The 22809-nt window shown below is 50.6% G+C and overlaps 1 protein-coding gene across 2 annotated transcripts in view; it reads left to right on the top strand.

Moving 5' to 3' along the window:
* Window positions 1-22809, top strand: part of Nos1 (nitric oxide synthase 1) — a 175029-nt gene that overhangs the window by 78260 nt on the left and 73960 nt on the right. For both annotated transcript variants that reach the window (XM_085837086.1, XM_021162640.3), the window contains exons 2-3: window positions 4654-5735; window positions 16904-17030. In XM_085837086.1, the coding sequence (XP_085693212.1) occupies window positions 5026-5735; window positions 16904-17030 (837 nt within the window). In that variant the 5' untranslated portion in view covers window positions 4654-5025. The remainder of the gene's footprint in view (window positions 1-4653; window positions 5736-16903; window positions 17031-22809) is intronic.

Here is a 22809-nt window from a genome sequence, read left to right on the forward strand (position 1 = left end):
AGTCCTGGAAGTCCAAGATGCACTTGGACTCTTCCAGAACCTCGTAGCCGCAGTGAAGGAAGCCAACATCCAGGCGAGCAGCTGCCATCTGGGGCCATGTGGCTCACCACCATCAAATGTGGTTGGTGAATGCAAAACCTCAAACCTCACCCCAAAGAGAGGTTTTATTTTGGAGCCAAATGTGCGTGACCAGGGCTTGGGAATAGAGAGATCCAGGTTCCCCAGATCCTACGTTCTGCCATGAGAAGGAGCTATGTGAGATTTTATTAGCTACAGAACAATGGAAGAGTCCGAAACTCTTCACGGGACTCATTAGTGGGGGCATAGGTGGGTGGTCACAGCAAAGCTGGGGAGACTCTGCTACAGGTGTCATCCAATGACATCCTTAGCTTCCCGTGGAGCCAGTGGCTGGCTAAGAATACTTTTTAAAGTTTTGAGAACCACAAGGACATTGGGTCCATCCGTGGGGTGTGGGATGAGCAACTTTCAAAGACACTAAAGAGACAATTTGACTCTGATCTGCAACATTCCAACTCTTCATGTTCTCAACGTTTAATCCTTCGGTCTATAGGCCTTTAACACAGGGAAGGCCTGTCTGTCTCTCTCTCTTCTCCCACCCCTGCTTCTTCCTGGGAACTTCAGATACCTGCATTTCAATCTGAGTTCACAACACTGAATGTGCCCCACACCCACACCCAGATTCTCCAGCCCCCTGTTCCCTGTGTTTCAATGAACAAGCTACACAGGAGCTCTCAATGGCTCTTCTTCAACAGGACAGGACAACCGATGCCTCAGAGCGGCTTACATCCTTCACATGCTGCGTGAGGAAAGACCCTGGGCGTGACTTTGATCAGCACTTGGGCTAAAATGGGAGGCCGCCGCAGAGGAGAGATGGGGTGCCATTGTGTCTGCGATGGGCATTCAGACTGGGTCTAACCCTGACTATTAAACTTCCTCGGAGTCTCCCTTCCCACTCCTCTTTATAAGAGGCTATTGATAACTTAGCCAAACAGAGAGTAAAGTCTCACCTTTCCCAAAACAAACAAAACACCACCACCACCACCACCAAAACCAGAAAGATAACATGGGGCATTCACATCCAAGCTCCTCTGGTAGCCATAGACCTCAAATCCCATGCGGAGGGAGTGGCTCCCTTCCTAGCCAAGGGCTCCCACGCTCCACATTCCTCCCATTGTGGAAATGAAGCCCAGAGCATAGAGCTTCCCACCCACCCAGGATCACATACAACAAGGAGGTAGTGTCCAACACGACCTGCTTTGACTGCTTGCTTCTCTCTGGCCGTCACCTCCTCCTCCAACAGTCAGCCACTTATTTCCTCAGAGCAAGGGAAAGGAAAGAAATACAGGGAGACCAAGCAAAGTGCTCAACAGAGACTCACGTCCAAGTGTGGTTTCCATGGTATGTACTCTGTATGTGTGCGCGTGCGTGCATATACATGCGTGTGTGTGTGTATGCAAGCATAATTTGTTGAGAATCTCAGCTCCAGAGTGTAGAGACAAACTGACAGGCCATTCAGCCTAGCTTTTATCTCCCTAAAGACAGTGATTTCACAGTGACCAGAATCCTCAGAGTCATCTGCAGGGGAGGGTCCCCTTAGAGACTGACACAAAAAGACACTGATAGAACAGGGGGGAAAAAAACCCACATGCTGATTAAAACCCAGGAGGCCCAAATCATCATGTTACATAATAATAACCAGAGACCAGTTTTTCTGAGTGTGCCAGGCCTCTGTCGTTGAATTCTCCAGGTTAATCAAGTGGGATGGCTGCTTCTCGGAAGCCATTTTACAGATAAGGAAACTGAGGCTCAGGGGAAATAAGGAGCCCAGTCGGAAACAGACAGAGTCAGGAAGCACTTTAGCCAGTTTCTCTGTGGCCCAGGGAACTGGATGTTTGCAAAGTGGGACAAATAAGTGTCCCTATGAGCGTCTACCTGCAACTGGCCTTGACCCTGATCAGGATTAGACCAAATTGTGATGGAAGATGAGGTGGCTTTTTTTTTTAAGATGGAAAAGGAGACCCGGAGCGCGCGCTCGCTGTGGGGTTAAGACTGTGACAGCTGCTGGGAGGAGAGGCTCAGGTTGTAATCCCAGCTCCCCAGAAGCTGAGGTGGGAGGAGAGCAAGTTCAAGGCCTCCCTAAACTGCAGAGCGAGTTAAAGGTCAGTCTGGGCAACTTCACCAAACCCTGTCTCAAAATAAAAAATCAGAAGGTTGGGGATGCCGTCTAGTATACATGAAGCCTTGGGTTTCATTCCCAGTAGCACATGAAGGAAGGGAGGGTGGAGGAGGGAAGAAGGGAGGGAAGGAGGGGGGAGGGAGAAGAGGATAGATCCTAGCTTCTCAGGCATCATCTAAGAGGCCCACTTGTTTCTAGAAGACGGCAGAGACAGAGGCAGAGCTGGGCATGGCTGAGGGTAAAAGGCACTGTGCATGCTTTGTTTCTAGTTGTTCTCTCTTAAGCAAGATTCACCAAAGGTCAAGTCTATGCTCTCTCTCTCTCTCCTTTACTAAGACCTAAGCCAGCATTTGTAACAAATGAGCTTGCCGTCCTTGCCTAGACCCTTCTTCCGTTTAAGGATGGAGCCCAGAAACAAGTGTAGACCCTGAGGAGAGCTCTACAGCCCCAGCTGTCTCCACCTATGACGGTGGCTTGGCCCCTGGAAGACCAGGAGCTTATGGGAAAGCTAAGGAAGCAAGAGAGTGATGCCATCCTTCTAGACAAGGAAGGGCTTGGTGGTCCTGGGGGCTTTTCCCTGCAAACCAAAGCCTGGGCAGCAAGATGCTAAAAAATACTCAGGCTGCTGACACCCGGGCCACACACAGCAGAGAAATGCCACAGCGTGAGGGCGACGCTTGAATACACAGAAACGCACACACAGAGCAGCAGCAGATGGAGGCAGCCCGGGCTGGGCCAGGGATTCGTTACTCCCCAACCCACACAGAGCGGCTGGTGGGGTTACATAATACAAGCTGCAAAAAAAAAAAAAAAAAACACTAATCAGCCTCCTTCAAGGGACCCTGGGGGGTGTGGGGGGAGGGGGAACCTCCTTTGAAAGGCAGGTGGGGCCTCTGCAGTCAACTCCTGTTCTCAGAGTCAGTGGGCGCTTGGGCTGACTCAGCCCTTGGTGTGGCCCTGGGAAACTGCAGAAAGGGAGAGAAGCAAGGCGCTTCAGTTAAGGCTTGAGGGCAGGTGGATGGGTGTCCCTCCTTGTGTGAAGGCATGGTGGGGATGCTGTAAGGAGGAGTTTAGGGATACGGGGAGAACTGGGGCTTTGGAGGGGAGGAGAAAAGTGGATGAAAAGATTGACTTGCAAAAAAAAAAATTGACTTGCTAACCTCCAACCCATCTCCCACCCATCCCCCATCCATTCTCCACCCCACCCCACAGCCCCACACCCATCTCCCATCCCCCCACGGCCCCTCACCCATCCCCACCCACCTCCATCCATACCCCACCCCACCCCACGGTCCCACACCCATCCCCCATACCCCCACCCCTGAGGATCACCTGTCACAGCCCACAGCTTCCCCCAAAACACAATTCCCTGAATGTATCTGGTCTGAGCTATTGCTACCATCCTACAGCTTGATCTGAGTTGCCTTTTGGCACCCTAAACCCAAATCCCTACACTGGGCCAACCGAACCTATACATGAAAAGTAATTAGCAGGTTGACTTTCAAAGTTTGGACTTGAAAGTGAAGCTGGCCCATTCCCCACCCCACCCCCCTCCACCCACTCTGCTATGTGACCTCGGGACAAGGCACTGAGCCCTCTTTCAAGTTGGGGCTTCAGGAGGAGGGCTGGGTTTCTGTGAACATCAAAGAAGGGAAGAAGTAACTGTGAAGAATGAAGTATTCAGAAACTACCGTGTTAGTTTTCGCTTCTCCTTTTTTTTCTTTCCCACTAGTGAATACTGATTGGTTCAACGTGTTATGTGCCATTGTTAAGCCTAGAGGGTCACCGCCCGTCTTCCTCATGTTCCCTCGCTGGGGTGTTTCATGTGTAATGTGGGGGGCAAATATATCTGAGCTTTGCGTGGACCTACCTCTCTGGCGTTGAAAGCGTTCGCCGTAACGTGGTGCCCTGTCTATTTTTAAAACGGAAATGAGCTAAGGGTGAAGAAGATGGCTGCAGGGGGTTAGCTGGACTCTTCTATCCATGGTACTGTGGAATACAGCATTCGTATCTGCTCAGTAGTATCTTTCCTTCTCAATGGGGAGGCTCCAGAGTGGAAAGCCCAAAGGTTAGTGCCAGAGGGGCTTCTGAGAAGTGAATGGGAAATGTTTGCAAAACCCAGGAAACAGAGGACAGTGTAACAGTCGGAGCCGTGGCTCTCTCGGTGGGAAAGATAGGAGACTGAGGATGCTTGCCCTTGAGTCTCCGGGGTTGCCTGGCTGTCTTGGCTCTGGTGTCCCCAAGGAAGCCCTTTGGTTCTTGAGAGCTTTGGTTGCAGGGATAAAGCCAGGTGACCACCACTAACTGAAAACGTAAACCAGCCATGCTTCAGGCTTGGCTTCAGCCTCCCCAGGCCTCTGTGCCTCAGGGTTTTCCATCCTAGCTCCAAGGTATTTAGTGCCCACTCCACTCTCTCTCTTTCTCCTCTCATCTACTTTCCTCTCCCTTCTGCTTAGCTCCAGGTAGGAGCCCCTACATCACCTCTGCATCTGACCAGCTGGTGACCAAGATGCCCAGAGCCTAGTTCCCATGTTTGTGCGTCACAGTCATCAGACACGGCAAGCCTTCAGTCTTCCTGACCTGTTGCTTAGGGACACAACCCATCACTGACGTCTGCCTGGTCAACCTTGACTTCCTTAGAGAATAAGGAAGGGGGCGGGGACACATGAAATCATGCCACCCAAGGCCGAACAGCAATGAGCAGGTGACGTCAAGTTGACGTCAAAGACAGAGGCGACAGAAACTCTGCAGCCGGTTCTTGCCCGGAGTAGCTCAGGTTCCTGTGGGAGTCATCTTGGCTTGGAGGTCTTCTGAAGGACACAGATACCATGGAAGAGCACACATTTGGGGTCCAGCAGATCCAACCCAACGTCATTTCTGTCCGTCTCTTCAAACGCAAAGTGGGAGGTCTGGGCTTCCTGGTGAAGGAACGGGTCAGCAAGCCCCCCGTGATCATCTCAGACCTGATCCGAGGAGGTGCAGCGGAGCAGAGCGGCCTTATCCAAGCTGGCGACATCATTCTCGCCGTCAATGATCGGCCCCTGGTAGACCTCAGCTATGACAGCGCTCTGGAAGTTCTCAGGGGCATTGCCTCTGAGACCCATGTGGTCCTCATTCTGAGAGGCCCTGAGGGCTTCACTACACACCTGGAGACCACCTTCACAGGGGATGGAACCCCCAAGACCATCCGGGTGACCCAGCCCCTGGGGACACCCACCAAAGCTGTCGATCTGTCTCGCCAGCCATCAGCCAGCAAAGACCAGCCATTAGCAGTAGACAGGGTCCCAGGTCCCAGTAATGGACCTCAGCATGCCCAAGGCCATGGACAGGGAGCCGGCTCAGTCTCCCAGGCTAATGGTGTGGCCATTGACCCCACAATGAAAAATACCAAGGCCAACCTCCAGGACAGCGGAGAACAGGATGAACTGCTCAAAGAGATAGAGCCTGTGTTGAGCATCCTCACCGGTGGGGGCAAAGCAGTCAACAGAGGGGGACCAGCCAAAGCAGAGATGAAAGACACAGGAATCCAGGTGGACAGGTAAGCTACACAGGTGTGCAGGTGTGTGCTTGTGCATAGGTGTGCAAATGGAGGCGCCAACGGGCAGTCTGGGAGCCAGCCTACCTGCCCATCCACATGGCTTGGCTACCCATTATCCCTCTCTAAAAATTTCAGTCATGCATGGCGAATGAGCCATCATTTGAGGATGCAGCCCTTGTTGTGCATCCCAGAGTCACTAACAACCACAGTCCAGGGAATTGTGTCTTTACATGTTTGTCCTGTGTGTGTCCCCAGAGTCCTGTACAGTGGGATATGGAAAAGATGTGTCATGACCGGGATTCAGGGAGATGGAGGTGGCCTTGGAGGGACTTAAGGGCATGTCCACGGGGCTCGCTAGGTGTGTAGCTCATGCTGTGATCCTGAGAGCAGAGAAGAGCTGAACTCTGAACCCTGTTCCACGTTCTCCTCTCTGTGGTCAGGTGAGAACACGGGAGGCTTCCCAAGACGGGAAAGGAACCCAGAATTAGTTGCAGCAGCCATAAACTACTGTCTTCAGTGTTGCGTTCTGGGGTTAGATTCTAAAGTTCTAGGCATGTCTCCTCCTGTTGCCCCCAAACTCCCGCTTTTGAAATCACTGGTGGAAGGGATCCGCCCAAACTGTGGGCGATGACAGCTCCTTCTGAAGGAGAAGAGAGCAGCTAGCCCTGGACGAGGGATGTATACCCAGCAATTAGGGAATTCCCTCTGCCTCTTCCACTGTCAAACCTTATAGCCCACCCCATCCTGCCAAGATAGCGACGAGATGCTCAGAACCCAAACCCCAAGTGCATCTGAGCCTGTGCTGTGTGCCTGAGCTCCAGGGTTATATCTGTTATGCTCATGACACAAGCTGGTCCTACTCTGCCAACCCTATTCCTCAGTAGAGAAGTTCAGTGAGTTTTCAATGAGACTGTCTTTTCGTCAGTGTGGTGGAGTGCCCCGGCCAAGGGCAGCTGACATCAACCGGATCAATGTTTCATGCATCTGATTGTGATTTGTAGTTGGGTCAGAGACTGTGGGCGCAAGAACCCCTTGGGTTTTCTTTCAAGCACACTTGCACTCCTGAGCCCTATGTGATGTGGGTTCACCCCCAAAAGACCCACAAAGGGTGCTGGGTACTCCCCACCCTGGGGCTAATTTGACCCTGTCCCTCAGGTGACACAGAAGAGCACAAAGTTGCCACATAGAATGTAAGGTTCTTGGTGTGGTATCAGTGGTATAGGGGTAAGCATAGCTGCCTTCCAGAAGAGGGGGTGCTAGTGTAGTTACGGAGCAAGGGAGACTGTAACAGAAGTATACACTCATCCCATAGGAACTACCACCTGCCTTTCTTTCTCCAAGAAGGCACAGGAAGGGTGACATAGGACACTGCCCACACATCCATCTTTCTGACTTGAGAATGGCTCTGTACAAACTCTCTCGTTATGGTCCTCCCTCTGGCTACCCAGATCCACCGTGGATATAAATTCAGCAATGGCTTGGCCAAAAGTCATAAGTAAGCTGAGGTTTGGGGCTGGCAAGATGGCTCAGCAGGTAAGAGCACTGACTGCTCTGCCCAAGGTCCTGAGTTCAAATTCCAGCAACCACCCGTAATGAGATCTGATGCTCTCTTCTGGTGCGTCTGAAGTCAGCTACAGTGTACTTATGTATAATAATAAGTAAATCTTTAAAATAAAAAGAGAGAGAGAGGGAGGGAGAAAGAGAGGAAGAAAGAAAGAAAATAAGCTGTGTTTTAAGAGAAAGTCACTCCGGAAAGCTTAGAGCCCTGAGAAGCCACCTACAGCACAGAATGGGTTCTGAGGGACAGGCACCTTTCTTTCTTAAGGACATCTGTTCCCCTGGCTTGGTGACTCCTTCACATGACATCCTGCCTGCCTTCCTAGCCTGAAGCTAGTGTGTGGTTGGCATGGCCTGCCCCTACGATGTTTCCCTCATCTCAGATGTTACAGTCCTAAGTACAGTATAAGGGACAGTGTCAGTCTCCTAAGGAGAGAGAGAACAGTCAACAGTATCAGTACACCTGGGGGGGACCTCAGCCTGCGGTCAAAGGTGCGTGTCCAGACCCTGAACTGCACCACACCAGGAGCATCAGATATAGGCAGACATAGCTGTGTCAGCTTGGTGTCTCAAGTACCACAGGGATGCCATCTTTTGTGACCCAGTTTTCTGAAATGAGCAATTCTGTTTCAATGAGACGACAGGTCAGTCTGACTTCATTTGATGTGCCCGCTTCTGTAGGCTCACACCTGGAAGACCAAAGCTATCAGTATGCATAAGACAGAACTCCTGCCTGCCATGTGGTTATTGAAACCCTTTGTCCTTAGGTGGGGCTTGTCCTTGGCATGGTAGGTCCTTCTGTCCCCAGATGGTTCCACCTCCTTAGCACACAATGCAAAGAGCACCCCCAAATTCAGAGAGCTACAGCCCGCGATGTCTCCACCCACTGACATGAAGCCTCCTGAAGACTGAAATCAAACCACAAAACGGGTGTACTGAATTAGGAACTTGAAGTCCCAAAGTCACATTGTCCTTGGGGTCAGTCTCACACCGGCATCCCTGAGACCATTGGGGACCATTGTGCACACAGCAGTGAGGACTATCTTGTATTCCCTATGACCTCCCTGACAAGACACTGCTTGGGAGTTAGGGTTGAAACTGGAGACTTGGAAGCTACCCTTAGCCACTAGGGAGACAATGGAATAACTAACCTACCCGGATCCTACATCTAGGGCACACTCAACTAGCAAGTGACTCCTCAGGCCACTGGGAGTAGCAGCCACTTGCTAGTTGAGGATGCTGCCTGCCCTGGCTCTGTGGTCTTTCATTCCTCTTAGGAGTAGACTAAGCTCCCAGCTCCATCACTGGGGTTTCAGGGACCAAATATGACATGTCTCTCTAAGAGACAGCCCGATCCCCTCACCCCAGAAGCCAGGTGGGCCCCAACAAGTGGCAAAAGGGAGGCAGTAACCCCAGAGTTCTAGCACCTTCTGCATTTGAGAGCGGTCACTTTAAATGAAGTGTCTGAAGATATTGAGGTTGCTCAGCTTGCTGCCCTGAGGCAGGGTTCTAAGGAGGCCAAGGTCCCCAGTCCAGCATCCATCTGGAACAGCCGGCCATCCTGGCCTTGATCAGATAACCAACCCGCCCCTCCCCCATACCCTTTCACAAGTCTCTCTGTGAATCCCTAAGCGCCTCTTCAGAGGTCACGTAGAAGTAGGGCACGTGGCTTCAGCCCACTTCTCTAAATGAACAAACTGAGTCTTAGAAAGGTAAAGCCACTTAGCAAGGGTCACACAGCCCTGCTTGTAACTGACAGGCCTCTCAGGAAGTGTCTGCAGGGAAGGGGACAAAAGAAGCAGTTTGTAAGGGGAAGGGTAGCCTGCAGACCCACCTGCCCACCCCCTGGCTCTGTGACAAACCCGAGCTGGAGGACTGTATCGCGTGTCCATTTCTGCTGACCCCTCCCAGGGAGGCTGGCCCCATGCTAACATCTCTAGGTCAGTCTCTCTTGTTTCTTAAAGTGCCCCCTTTCTGTGATATTGAAAGCAAGGTTGGAAGACTGTCTGTCCTTTCTCCCAAGCCACACAGCTAGCAAGCAGCCAGACCAGACTCGGGTCCAAGGCTGTGCTTTGCTGCCTCATAGATGGCTCTCTTGCCTGTGGGGTGTTTGGCGACTGGCCTCTGGGTGTCTGAAGCTATCAGAACATGTCATCGGAGTTTGAAAGGGAAACTGATACCCTGCAGTTCTCTGGCTCAGAGTAATGTAGGGCAAGATGACCAAGACCTGTGACCCTTCAAGATGAGAAGGAGGGGCCGGCAAAGTTATGGAAGAATCTAATTCTGTCTGGTGGGTCCTGTGAGCTTCCCAGTCCTCTCTCCATCATCATGGAAGAGCCAGGATCCCAGGTCCACTCTCCCTGTAGCAGGGCAAGCTGGCCAGCCTGGGTCTGCATAACTAATTAGCATTTGCATATCCTAAAGATGGCCAAGCGGGAGTTGGAGCCACAGCTCTGTAACATGAGGACCTGAGGTCAGATCTCAGGCTCCCACAAGTCCTAAGGAGATGGAGCTAACCAGCTGCCCGTGTCGTTAGTTGGCTCATCAATCAGTCCTGCTTAATTGGAGAATTCCATAACAGGGAGAGACCCCGTCTCGACAAACTGGCCTTTGACCTTCACATACGTGTGTGAGCTTATGTGTGCATGTGCATGCATGTACACACACACACACACACACACAGAGTGCTCTCATAGTGACCCTCAGCAGGGTTGGCTCCAGCCTGCCTAAGCAGGCACATAGCTGAGAGGGACTGTAAAGTCCCTCTTCCACAAACTTCCATGTCACAACCCAGAGCAACTTCCATTTCCTGCCCCCCCCAACCTCATCAGACACGCGTGTCTTCCCCAATCTGTCCTTCCCTGGACACAGCTCCTGCCTTGTCCCCTTTCTGTCTTGTCACTTGGACACTCAGCCCTTCATCCTGAATGAGCTATGGAAGAACTCAACATGTCTACCTCCCCCAAATTAACCTGTCCCCAGCGGGCTTCTCGATGCCTTCCGCCCAGTGAAGTTTTGAGCAAGCATCGTCTTGCCCCTGATTCTTCTGCTCTCAGAGCCATGGACTTGCCGGGGAAGCTCTCCCCTCCCCAGTCACATCAGAGACGTGAAGAATAGACAAATAGACATTTGCCGTCATCTCTCACGGTGACTCATGCCAGGGAGGAAATAGGCCAGAGATTTGGGGGGAAGTAGCTCAGGGTGAGGAGAATGATAGATGGGGAAGACAGAGGTGCCAGTCATGTGAAAGCCAGGGAGGGGGAACACTGACAGGAGGTCACGTCGGGAACAGAGGTCCTGAGGCAGGGACCAGGGTGAGGGGTTCGAAGAGATGAAGGAAGACGCCAAGGGATGAAGGTTAGATCATAGGAGGAACTTTCTGTGTGAGTATTGCTATGCTGAAGAGCAGCTTGAGGCCCTAATGCTTGCAAGCTTATGCCTCCTGCTTTACTCCCCAAAGCCCACTGTTTTTCAGAGATGTAGCCCCCAGGGATGCCGAGGGTACCTGCACTGAATCGCAAATATGGCTGGCTGCTAACACACCATGTCCAAGTGGGACAGGATGGATGCTGGGTCGGGGAAATAAGAGTTCTCCTGTCCCTCAGTATGCAAACCGAGCCCACTCCCACCCCCCATTTCCTTTACTTACCTCCTCTCGAAGGTGTGGGTTTAAAAGTCCTACTCAGCTTTTGGGTATCAATAATTATAGTCATGGTGAGCCCCAGTGCCCTGCCTCTCTTCCCAGCTTCAGGATTCCTTATAGGAGTCCTGTCCCCCAAAGCAAACTTTTACTGCCTATCCTGGTGGTTCATATCTGTGATCTTGATGTCTGGAAAGCTGAGGCAGCGGGAGATGGCAAGTTCAAAGCCAGCCTGAGCCATACAGTAAGGCCAGCACTTGGGAGGCAGAGGCAGGCGGATTTCTGAGTTCGAGTCCAGCCTGGTCTATAGAGTGAGTTCCAGGACAGCCAGGGCTACACAGAGAAACCCTGTTTTGAGGAAAGGAAAAAAAAAAAAACTAAAAAGCAGGGCACAAAGGGGAGAGATGTTTGCCTAGCATGCACAAGGCCCTTGCTTCTGTGTCAACCATGTCAACCAGGGTTGATGACTTAGAACTGTAATCCTATCTCTCAGGGGGGAGAGCAGAAGGCTCAGAAGTTTGAGGCCATCCTTGATCACACAGTGAGTTCTAAGGCAGCCTAGACTTATCTCAAAAAAAAAAAAAAGCAACACCTCCTTCTTTTTAATAAGACCAGGGTGACAGCACCCTGATAAAGCCAAGGGGAGAGCTTGGCCAAGACCCCCACATCCCACCTCCATAAATGTGGAGTCTTTGTGTTAACTCGGTCCCCAGCATCTGAGACCGGGAGGAGGCAGCAACGAAGAACTCGTTGGCAGAAGGAGGATGGGGGATGGCTTAGCCAACTTATGCATGGAAAGCTGGGGCAGGCTTTCTGCCAAGGGCCAGCTGCTCCGTAGCAGCCTCAGTGTCTGGTAACTGCCTCTACCTTCCCTGAGCCTGGCATGCAGGCCTGAGACACCTGCTCTTTGCCAGGTCCTGGTCAAGGCTGGGTGAAGGTTCAGGGGTGCTGATACAATACTTGATATGGGCACATCACAGCACGGTGTCCCCAGATTCCTCAGTGTCATCGTGAGGTGTGGTGCTGTTACAGACAATGGGTGGGTATAGAAGACAGGCACAGAGCTCATGGACCCTGCAGACTCCACCAAAGGGAAGTCTCTGGCTCAAAACCTCAACAGTCAAGGCCCAGATAGTTTCACTTGCAGCGAGGTGACTCAGGGCAGCCTGGCAGACCCTGGACTGGGGCCGTGGCAAAATAAAGTCAGCCAGCCAGCCTTCCCAGAAGTCACGAGACAACTGCTCCCTGAGTCAGGGTTTGTTCTTTCATGGGAAAATCATAAAAAGCACAGCCACCTTGCCTGCATGTGCCCAGCGGATGGGAGTTTGAGCGCTTGCCTCATTGTCTGGGAGTGGCTAGCATCTAGATACAAACATTCTGGGCCTGGCAAGATGGCAGGACACAGAAAGGTGCTCGCTGAGAGATGTGTTGACCTGAGTTTGATCCCCAGGTCACATGGAAAAGAACAGACTCGACACCTGTAAGTTGTCCTCTGACCTCTACATACGCTGTGATGTTTGCATGCTCGCCCACGCACGGGCACACACACACACATTTTTTAAATTTAATGAAATTTTAATAAAACTACTACAACTCTTCATGAGTACATGGTCTAGCCAGATATACCTCCAGGGTCCCCCATGTACTATCTCTACTCCCCAGGATGCCCAGCTATGACAAGAGCAAAAACCAGCTTTAGCAAGCTTCTCTCTCTCTGGCTGTGTGATCTTGGACAAGTAGCCTAATCTCTCTGTGCTGCAACTCCCTTCGTTGTTCAGGAATTATCATTGGAGTGAGTGTCTTGTTCGTGCTGACTGTGTGCTAGGCAGGCATGGTGCACACGGGACCTTAGGTAGTGGACAGCAGAAACGGGTATCCCACATGCTTCGCAGGATGAGTGGAACCAGGACTAGGCTGAGGGCAGACAAGGGAGCAGAGGAGAGGGGAGAGTGGGGATTGGATTTGAGAATTATGGAAGTCTAACTACGTAAGACTCGTACTTCTGAAGTGAACACAGGAAACATGTGGCCCAGACCAGATGGTACAGGTTTGCCTGGATGGGACAAAGACTCTGAAGGACTAGAAGTCCCTTTGTCCTATCTAATGTGGCTGTAAAGGAAGGAACAAGAAGGTAGGAAAGTCACTAGCAAGTGCCCTCAAGTGAGTGCCAGGTAGATCCATGCTGTCATTAACTCTCATGTGACAAAGGGCACACTGGAGCTGTTCCACATCCAGACTCGCCTGGCTTAATAAACAAAGCCAAGAGTCAGACCTGGTTCTGCCTAGTCCCCACTATGCCATTTGCATGTCACTGTGAGCAGACACTGTGAGATGCTCCAGGATGCCCCACCATGCAGGTGAAGCGGGTCCTCCCTGGCCTCCTCCCATTGGCTGTGGGTCAAGAGGTGGGGTCTACTCCTGCATTTGTCCTAAGTGCTTGAAAATTGGATAGCTCAGACCTGACATTCCCTGGGCTCCACACTAAAAACACCCACTCCCTGCTGATCACGTAGGACTCTAACATTCAGCTTGGGTTAGCCAAACCACCCAAATGCATTCTTTGAACAAAGGTGTTCATTAACAAGATGGGTGGGGGAAGGGGGGAAGGAAGGAAAGAAAGGAAGAAAGAAGACCACAAAAGATAGATGTTAAACCCTTGAATTCCTTCCTTCCTGCAAGGTCACATGATGAGCCACAAGTTGCCTGGGTGACGGGCCTCACAAATACTGGGGATCTGGCTCTGTCACCTGTAGCTGAGGATATAAGTGTCTTGTCTTATCTTTCCTGCCCCTCCAACCTGTTATTTTTAATCACAGGAGGGATGTGAGTTAGCAGCCATCACTCAGATCAGCTTCAGGCTGTAGGCCTCTGGGGAACTCGCATAGCCTCTCTGGGCTCAGCTCTCTCATTTGAAGCCAAGAGCTGGGAATGGCTGTTGAAGAGAGATGAAGTAACTGTGTACAAGTACCTGGTACATTACCGATGTCCCCAAATGCATTAACCCCCCTCCCCCCCGTCTGCTGAGGCCCCATTTGGGCTCACGTGATGCTGTCAGCTCAGGCACGGCAGAGCTGAAATGGAGCTGAGTGACATTTGAAGCGGCCCTCCACAGCCCGTTCCCTAGTTAATTGTGCGCAGGTAATCCATTGACTTGGGAAACACTGGCCATCAAGAACCACTCCAGGGACGGTTTGGTGACATTTTAAAGAGGGTGAGACAGAATGTTCCCTGTGATGATGTAATCCTCACCCAGCAGAAGGACAGAAGTGGCTGCGACATGGACTGGAGGAATGAGGAGGAGCCCAGCAAGGAGGGGTGGGCTGGCCCCATCGGAGTACCACATAGGGCAATGCACCCAGAACCAGGGTCTCAGCTCCTGCTTCACTCCAAATAACAGCCCATGCAGACCGGGGAAGTGGGGAGTCCCCAAATCTGGGAAGGTAACATACAGAGCTAGATGAGAACAACCCCCCATGCCTAGACCAATTCCCAGGAGGGACACAAAGTGGCAGAGTGGCTTGAAGTTGGCCACTGGGTGTGACAATAAGGTACAATGGCAAGTGGATGCAGGGTCAGCAGACAGGGGGAGCAGAGAAGCAGCTCTCACAGGAAAGGACAGAGGTGACCCTGATATGGTTCAGTCTTTTCCGATGCTGGCTCCCTATAGGGTCTTGCTTACAGAGCCTCGGCCTGGGCTAGTGTGGTGGTTTGAATATGCTTGGCCCAGAGAGCAGCACCTTTATGGCCTTGTTGAAATGGGTGTGGCCTTGTTGAAGTAGGTGTGGCCTTGTTGGAGGAAGTGTGTCACCATGAGGGTGAGCAATGAGACCCTCCTCCTAATCACATGGGACAGTCTTCTCCTAGTGGCTTTATGCTGCCATGCTCCCACCTTGATGATAATGGGCTGAACCCCTGAACTTGTAAGCCAGCCCCAATTAAACGTTGTCCTTAAAAGAGTTGTCTTGGTCATGGTGTCTGTCCACAGCAGTAAAACCCTACCCAAGACAGCTGGTCAGAGGAAAGGGCAGGAGACAATGGGGCTTCTGGAGTGAAGCAGGAGCCTGTGATTGAAGAGTGTGACTTAAGCTAATGACTTCCTCTCTGGACCCCAGCTTTCTGGTGTGATTCTTACTGTGATGATGCTGGTGGCCGCTGTGGTAGTCACGGAGGGCAAGGAAAATGATGATGGTGAGGGTCATGGCGATTGTGATGCTTATGGTTATAGTCCATGATGGTAGTGATGGTTGTGGTCATGATAATACGGTGATCATGGTGATGGTGAAGATGACGATAGTGGTGGTGATAGTTTGGGTAGCAATGGTGGTCGTGATAGTGATGGTAATTATAGTGATCATGGTGATGGTGATGGTGATGGTTTCGGCAGCAATGATGGTCATGATGGAGGTGGTCATGATGGAGGTGGTGATGATGGTTGTAGTGAAGATGGTGACAGTGATGATGACTTAGGTGACGATGGTCCTGGTGATAGTGAGGATGTGGCAAAGATCATGATGGTAACAGTGAGTGGTGTCAGTGCCGAGCAGGAAGAGAAGCTAGAGGTTTGTCTCTGATGGGAGTGATGGTGGAGACAGTGGTAGTAAATAAACACGATGCTGGAGGCCTCTACAGTTACTTACCGTAAACATAAGCAACAGGCTGAAAGTTGTGGCTTTACCACTCGCCCTGGATCAATTATTCTTCCACAGTCCGGATGAAATAATGTGACAGGAATGACCTACAGGGAGGAAAGGGTTTCTGTAGCTCACCTTCCTATAGGGTGTGATCCATCATGGCAGGAGCATTAAGGCAGCAGGAGCCAGAGGCAGCTGGTGTGCATAGACAGGAAGCAGGGAGCGGCGGGTGCTGGGGTTCAGCTCATTTTCTTCACTTTTTTACTGTCTGTAATCCCTAGGAACAGTCTTGCCCTCAGTCAAGATGGGTCTTTCTGTATGAGTTGACTCAGCCACGATAATTCCCCGCAGGCATGGTGGAAGCTCATCTCCCACTGTGTCCTGGACTCTGTGGAGCTGATGGTAGCTCTAAACCCCTCACTTCTCACCTGCACCATCTATAAATAGTTCACGCTGATGGTGATGATGGCTTTTCCTCACCCCGACCCCATGGACTGTGTCCAGGGTTAAATGAGTCAAACACACATAAAAGGGCCAAGTGACCTTTCAGCTTGTATGGTTTTGCCCTGCAACTATGAAGACCTGGGTTCGGTTCCTAGAATCCATATAAAGGAGGGCTCCCCAGCACTGAAGACACGGAGGCAGGGGCATGGGGCTTTGTATTCTGCAGTCCTCTCAAGTCCGTGATCTCTAGCCCTCTGAGAGATTCATGAAGCAAGCTGGCTGTCTCCCGGGGAACAGCACCCAAGGCTCGCCTCTGACCTCCACGTGGTCCTGTGTGCGCACACTCATGAACCACACGTAGAGTGTCTGGCATGTGGTGAATGTTAATTAACTCTAGTCACCAATGTGAGTGATAATGTTTCTGTTGCTATGTCTCCTGAGCTGTTTTTTTGACAGAAAAGCCCAAAGCCTTGGTCAAGATCTGAGTAAGTCTTGGCTTTCCTCTGCCGGACTCCCACTAGTCTGGTGTCCTGCCTTTCTCATTATTAACTTTCCTGGGTGCGCAGGGCATACAGTACAGTGCATACCTGATATTGGTGATGATGGTGGATCCAGGAGGCTTCTGGATTCTCGGCCCTGAGGAATGGGGAGGGGCAGGGGTGCGTGAAGCCACACTGAAGCCACAGCCATGGAGCTTTGCCCAGGATCCAGGAACTGCTTTCCCTGTGGCACTGGGGGGTGGGGAGGGAAGGCTCCTGGATGAAGATACCTGGGCCCACAGGCTACGCAGAGAATGCTGAGTGAGCTGGGGTTCTGTACAGATGCAGGACTCCCAGATCAAGGTTGCAATCCTGCCCGTCTAGCACCCTTTTTCACCCAGCCACCTTGCCTTCCAGAGACCTCGATGGCAAACCGCACAAAGCTCCGCCCCTGGGCGGGGAGAATGACCGAGTCTTCAATGATCTTTGGGGGAAGGGCAACGTCCCTGTGGTCCTCAACAACCCGTATTCAGAGAACGAACAGGTAAGCGAGGTGGGTGCTCGCTGGGCCCTGAGGTCCCACACTTCCTCGGGTTGGGAGAGAGGCGGGAGAAAAGCTTGAGATCCCAGAGGCGTGGCCAAGAATGCCAGGTCTGAGGTGAAAGGATTGGCTTCGAATCTAGATGTGTCATGGTTACCAGGGTTTGTGAACTGGGAATTGTTTCATATTTTACATTCCTGCTTCTACCACATTCTAAGACAGCAAATATCCACACTAATACTTTTTCCACCCTTCATGGAAACCCTAGAGATCATCAATATTGGGGTGTGTGTGTGTGTGTGTGTACGTGCGTGCTTGTGTGTGTGTGGTCGTTCCAATGTCTTATGTATAAACAGACAAATGGCCCTCATGTTACTTTCATAGCTTTGTACAAATGAAAGTGTCTGTACTTGGCTTTGCTTTTGCATGTATTAATACATCCAGGAGATAGGTGCCAATGAAAAGGTAAGGGGGGGGGGCAGTGCAGTTGCAGCTGGTGAGATGGCTCAGAGGGTAAAAGCATTGACTGCTCTTCCGAAGGTCCTGAGTTCAAATCCCAGCAACCACATGGTGGCTCACAACCACCTGTAATGAGTTCTGATGCCCTCTTCTGGTGTGTCTGAAGACAGCTACAGTGTACTTATTTATAATAATAAATAAATCTTTGGGACAGAGCAAGTGGAGCCGATAGGAGTGAGCAGGGTTGACCAGAGTGAGCAGAGGTCCTAAATGCAATTCCCAACAACCACATGAAGGCTCACAACCATCTGCACAGCTACAGTGTGTGCTCAAATACATTAAATAAATAAATCTTAGAGAGAGAGAAGGTAAAGGGGGTGTCTTAGTCGGGGATTTCTATTGATGTGATAAACGGACCAAAAACTACTCAGGAAGGAAAGGGTTTATTTTGCTTTACACTTCCATGTCACTATTCATCACTCAAGGAAGTCAGGACAGGAGCTCAAACAAGACAGGCACCTGGAGGCAGGAGCTGATGCAGAGGCCATGGAGGGGTGCTGCTTACTGGCTTGCTCCCCGTGGCTTACTCAGCTTGCTTTGTTATAGAACCCAGGACCACCCACAGTGGGTGGGGCCCTCCCATATTAATCATCAATCAAGAAAATGCACCACAGGCTTCCCCATTGTCCAATCTGGTTGCGGGTTTTTTCTTAATTGAGGTTTCTTCTTCCCAAGTGACTCTTAGCTTGTGTCAAATTGACATAAACTTAACCCTGTACAGAGGGCCAGGTCCTTTTTTCACAACTATATAATATTCCACTACAAGGCTATGCCATCCTTTATTGAAAAAGTTGTCCATAATAGACACTTGGGCTATTGCCACTCTTTGGCTGTGACTGTGCTGTCTGTCCCATGTAGCATTGTCTAGATCCCTCATTTGGCATGTGAATAGACTTAACCGGGAGAAAAAAAAATTCCTAGAAGTGTTAAAGTTAAGTCAAAAGCCATTTACATTTACAACCCAGTGGCTGTACCCATCTTACCAGAAAAGTGCCAGGGGGTGGGGGGGTGGGGCTGTTTGCCCACAGCCTCTCCAGCTCCATCTGTTACCAAGTGTTTCGGTCCTTGCCAGTCTGCTGAGATGTGTGCTGACAGCTGAGTCACCATCCCTTTCTAAGACTGCCTGGGTTTGGCTGGAGATCAGCAGCCTCGCCTCATCTCTCTTGCCTGGGCAGCCAATGGGCCAGGCCAGAGTGACCCTTGAGAAGAACCCATGTTTCCTACCAATCCCTCCTCACCCCCTAGCAGCAGGAGTGGGGTGACTCATGGGATGTCTGGAAGGAAGGGGAGCTGCACCCCCTCTTCTCAGCACCTGTACACAAACGGAGCCTCTCAGTCCATCTGAGCCAGGACTCTTCAGAGGAGGATGAGCCAAGCCTGAGCCATGGCAGTGGCGGCACAAGTGGTGTCCCTTGGCTGCTGCTGGCTAATGAGGAAGCAGGGGATGTGAGGGAATTCCATGCTCCTCCAAGATGAGTCTCCATCTCTGCCTGTGACACCCAGGAATGCTGGTGGATGAATATCATTAAACTGTCCTCAAACACTCAAGGCCACAGCGGAGCTGGGGTGGGTGCAGTAGTTGAGCATGGGCTTAGCAAGCAGGAGGCCCTGGATCCACCCCAGCAAACCAACACAAACCAACCAAGCCCACACTGGAACATCGGGACTCTTGTTTACAGACAATAAAACAAACTACTATGATCTTTAAAAATCCCCTTCATGATTTCTTTTTTGTTGTAAGCAGGGGTGGTCCTGAGAACGGAACCCAGGGTGTGGCGTGCACAAAGTATCATATGCTGAACTATATCAGCAGCCCTTGGGTTTTTTGTGTGTGAAAGGGCCTTCTATACCTAGACTGGCCTTGAACTTACAAGCCTCTGCCTCTGCCTCCCAACTGCTGGGGTTACATGTACCCACTAAACTGGCTTATAGTTCTTTATTAAAAATGAAGCCGAGCGTGCTGACAACCCTCTCGAGACAAAGGCAGACAGGAAGTGACACCTTCAACCAGATGGGGGGGGGGGCAGGCACAGTTCGTTGGGTGTGTACAATCTGTCATCCCAAGAGATGAGCCTGATTTTTTAAATTTTTTTGTCATTGTTTCAAAGTCTAACACAAAAATACATTTCTTCATTAAAATGTACACTATCTAAGCATATGTGAGCCTGTCTTATTAGGGGCCGTCTTAGTCACTGTTCTGTGGCTGTGAAGAGGCACTATTGCCAAGGCAACTCTTTGAAAGAAAGCTTTTAACTGAGGACTTGCTTACCGTTTCTCAGGTGTAGCCCATTATCATCACGGAGGGAAGCACGGAGTATGTAGACAGGCGCTGGAGCGGGAGCCAGAGTTGTATCCTGATCCACGGGCAGTGTCGTAGGTCTAGTGTTACTGCTGTGAACAGACACCATGACCACAGCAACTCTTTAGAAAAGAACAATTTTTAATTGGGGCTGGCTTACAGGTTCAGAGGTTCAGTCCATTATCATCAAGGTGGGAGCATGGCAACATCTAGGCAGGCATGGTGCAGGAGGAGCTGAGAGTTCTACATCTTCATCTGAAGGCTGCTAGGATGAGGTCTTAAAGCCCACGCCCCCAGGGACACCCTACTCTGACAAGGCCACACCCACTCCATCAAGGCCACACCTACTCCAACAAGGCCACACCCACTCCATCAAGGCCACACTTCCAAATAGTGCCACTCCCTGGGCCAAGCATCTTCAAGCCATGACAGGCAGGGGATCAGGGTAAGACTCTAGGCTTGGCATGAGCTTTTGAAACTTCAAAACCCACCCTCAGGGACACACTTCCTCCAACAAAGCCACACCTCCTAGCCCTTCTTATCCTTTTAAAAGTTCACTCCCTGACTAAGCACTCAATTAGATGAGTCTGTGAGGGCCCTTCTTATTCAAACCACAACAAGGGGACAGCGGGCTATGTGGGCCACCCTCCTTACATAAACTCTCCTCTTCATGACAGTCCCTGACACCCAATACGGTCACCCTCTCAGCAAGACCAATTCCACATCGCCCCTTGCTAGCACAACGCTGATGCTGCGTTTATTTTTATGCTTAGGACAGAGATAAATCTTTTTGCATCTGTTTGTTCTTATTGCTGTTGTTTCGCTTTGGTTTTGTGGTGCTAGGATGACCCATCGTCTCATGGGGTGCTCTACCATTGGGCTATATGCCCGTTCTTAGGGGTTTTCCTAAGATTCAATCTTAGTGATTGTGTGTGTGTGTATGTGTGTGTGTATATACATGTACATGCGTGCACATGAATGCAGGAGCCTATAGAGCTCTCAAGAAAGCTTCAAATCCCCTGAATCTGGACTTACAGGAAGTTATGAGCGTTCCAACCCTGGTGCTAGGAATTGAACCTGGGTCCTCTGCAAGAGCGTTACCTACTCTTGACCTCTGAGCCACCCAACCCCTCTCCCATTCTTTTTTTTTTTTTTTTTTTGGTTTTTCGAAACAGGGTTTCTCTGTATAGTCCTGGCTGTCCTGAGCTCACTCTGTAGACCAGGCTGGCCTTGAACTCAGAAATCCACCTGCCTTTGCCTCCCAAGTGCTGGGACTAAAGGCGTGCACTACCACCGCCTGGCCCCTCCCCCATTCTTAATTGCCCTCTCTGACATTTAACTCACTGCTCAGCCTGAGCCGTTCTTCACCTTGCCATCCTCTCACCTCAGACATCTGAGTAGCTGGCCATTGCCATTATTATAAATGACAGGCAAAATGGACTAGTAAGTTCCTATGGGTCAAGAAAGATTATTTTTTTAAAAAAAAAGGAATGTTCTTATATGCTTAATATACCCCCATAGGCAGCATTTTGGAATTATCAGCCTGCTTTGCTAATTTACCATTGGAGTTTGTAATTTCCCAGTTGGCGGTAGCCTTTGAGTTTGGCTGAAGGGGAAGTTTGGAGGAGAAGCAGAAGCATTCTTGACCTTTCTAGAAATAACTGGAAGCCTACATCTAAGCAAGGGCAGGGCTGTGGCCACTTCTCATGCTCTCCACTTTGTTTAAAGGGGTGATTTGCAGAAACTCACCTTGATCTTCTAGGTAGAGCTCAATTCAAAGAGCATGACAGAAATGAGTTGGGGAATGGGCGTTTTAGCCAGTGTGGCAATAGAGGGACCGAGGAGAAGGCTGAGCACTAGCCTGTGGTGGAAGACCATTACCTCAGAGGAGGGGGCCTACTGAGCATTGGGGGCCCAGGAAGACAACCAAACAGCTTTGCCTGGAAGACTCTGACCCAAACAGCAACAGTGAGGGGTTGGGTCCACTCCTGTAAAGCCAGGCTCCTGACTGCCTTCAAAATAAGGCTGAAATAAGCTGGACATGCCAATGGCAGCCCGTCACCCCATTGTTCAAGAGGCTGAGGTGAGGGTTATGAGTTCAAGGCTAGCCTGGGCTACATAGTGAAAGCCTTTCTCAAAAGAAAAAAAAAACAATCACTGTGGCTATAACTGAAATAATAGGATGTTTTCTCAGCATTCCCTTGGTTCTGTGCTCAGTCCCCAACACAGTGAGCAAGCACATTCCTTGAGACCCAAGTTTAGGGTACACATGCCAGCTCCAGAGATAAGTAGGCAGCCCCGTAGCTCACCAGCAGCTCATCTCTGCCTCCAAGGGCTTCATGTAGAACAACTCAATAGAGAGCTGGTCTTGTTTGAGGTGGGCTGTCTCCTACCTCCAACTCCCGGAGGATGGCTGCTGACAAGAGCCATCTCCCCTGATGCTGCTACAGGCAGCCTCCTTCCCCAGCACAACTTGCTTTTCTTTTTCAGACTTTAGCCAACATTATTTTATTTTTTTTAGAGTTTTATACAGGAGTGCTGTATTTATATCATTTCCTGCCCTCCTCCCCCTCAAACTCCTCCCATCTTCCCCAACCTTCATTCAAATTCAAGCCCTTTTCTTTAGTCATTATTGATCTGTGTGTGTATACATGTGTGAGTACATGTATATATATATATATATGCATGTGTGTTTATGTATGTGCATGTGTGTATGTGTGTGCACATGTGTGGGCACATGTGTAAGTGCATGTGCCTTTGTGTGTACATGTGTGTATGTGTGTGCATGTGTACATATGTGTGTACTGTGTACACTTGTGTGTACGGATGTGGATTGTGTGGACACATGTATAAGTGCATGTGTGTGTGTGCATGTGTGTGTATGTGTGTGTGTACATGTGTGTGTGCATGCTGCTGGGTCCATTCAGTATTGTTTCTATCTACACAAGCTTAAGGCTGACTAGA

The sequence above is a fragment of the Mus caroli genome, unplaced genomic scaffold (genome assembly GCF_978045245.1).
Source record: "Mus caroli unplaced genomic scaffold, Mus_caroli_1 scaffold_4, whole genome shotgun sequence".
Classification (NCBI taxonomy): domain Eukaryota; kingdom Metazoa; phylum Chordata; class Mammalia; order Rodentia; family Muridae; genus Mus; species Mus caroli.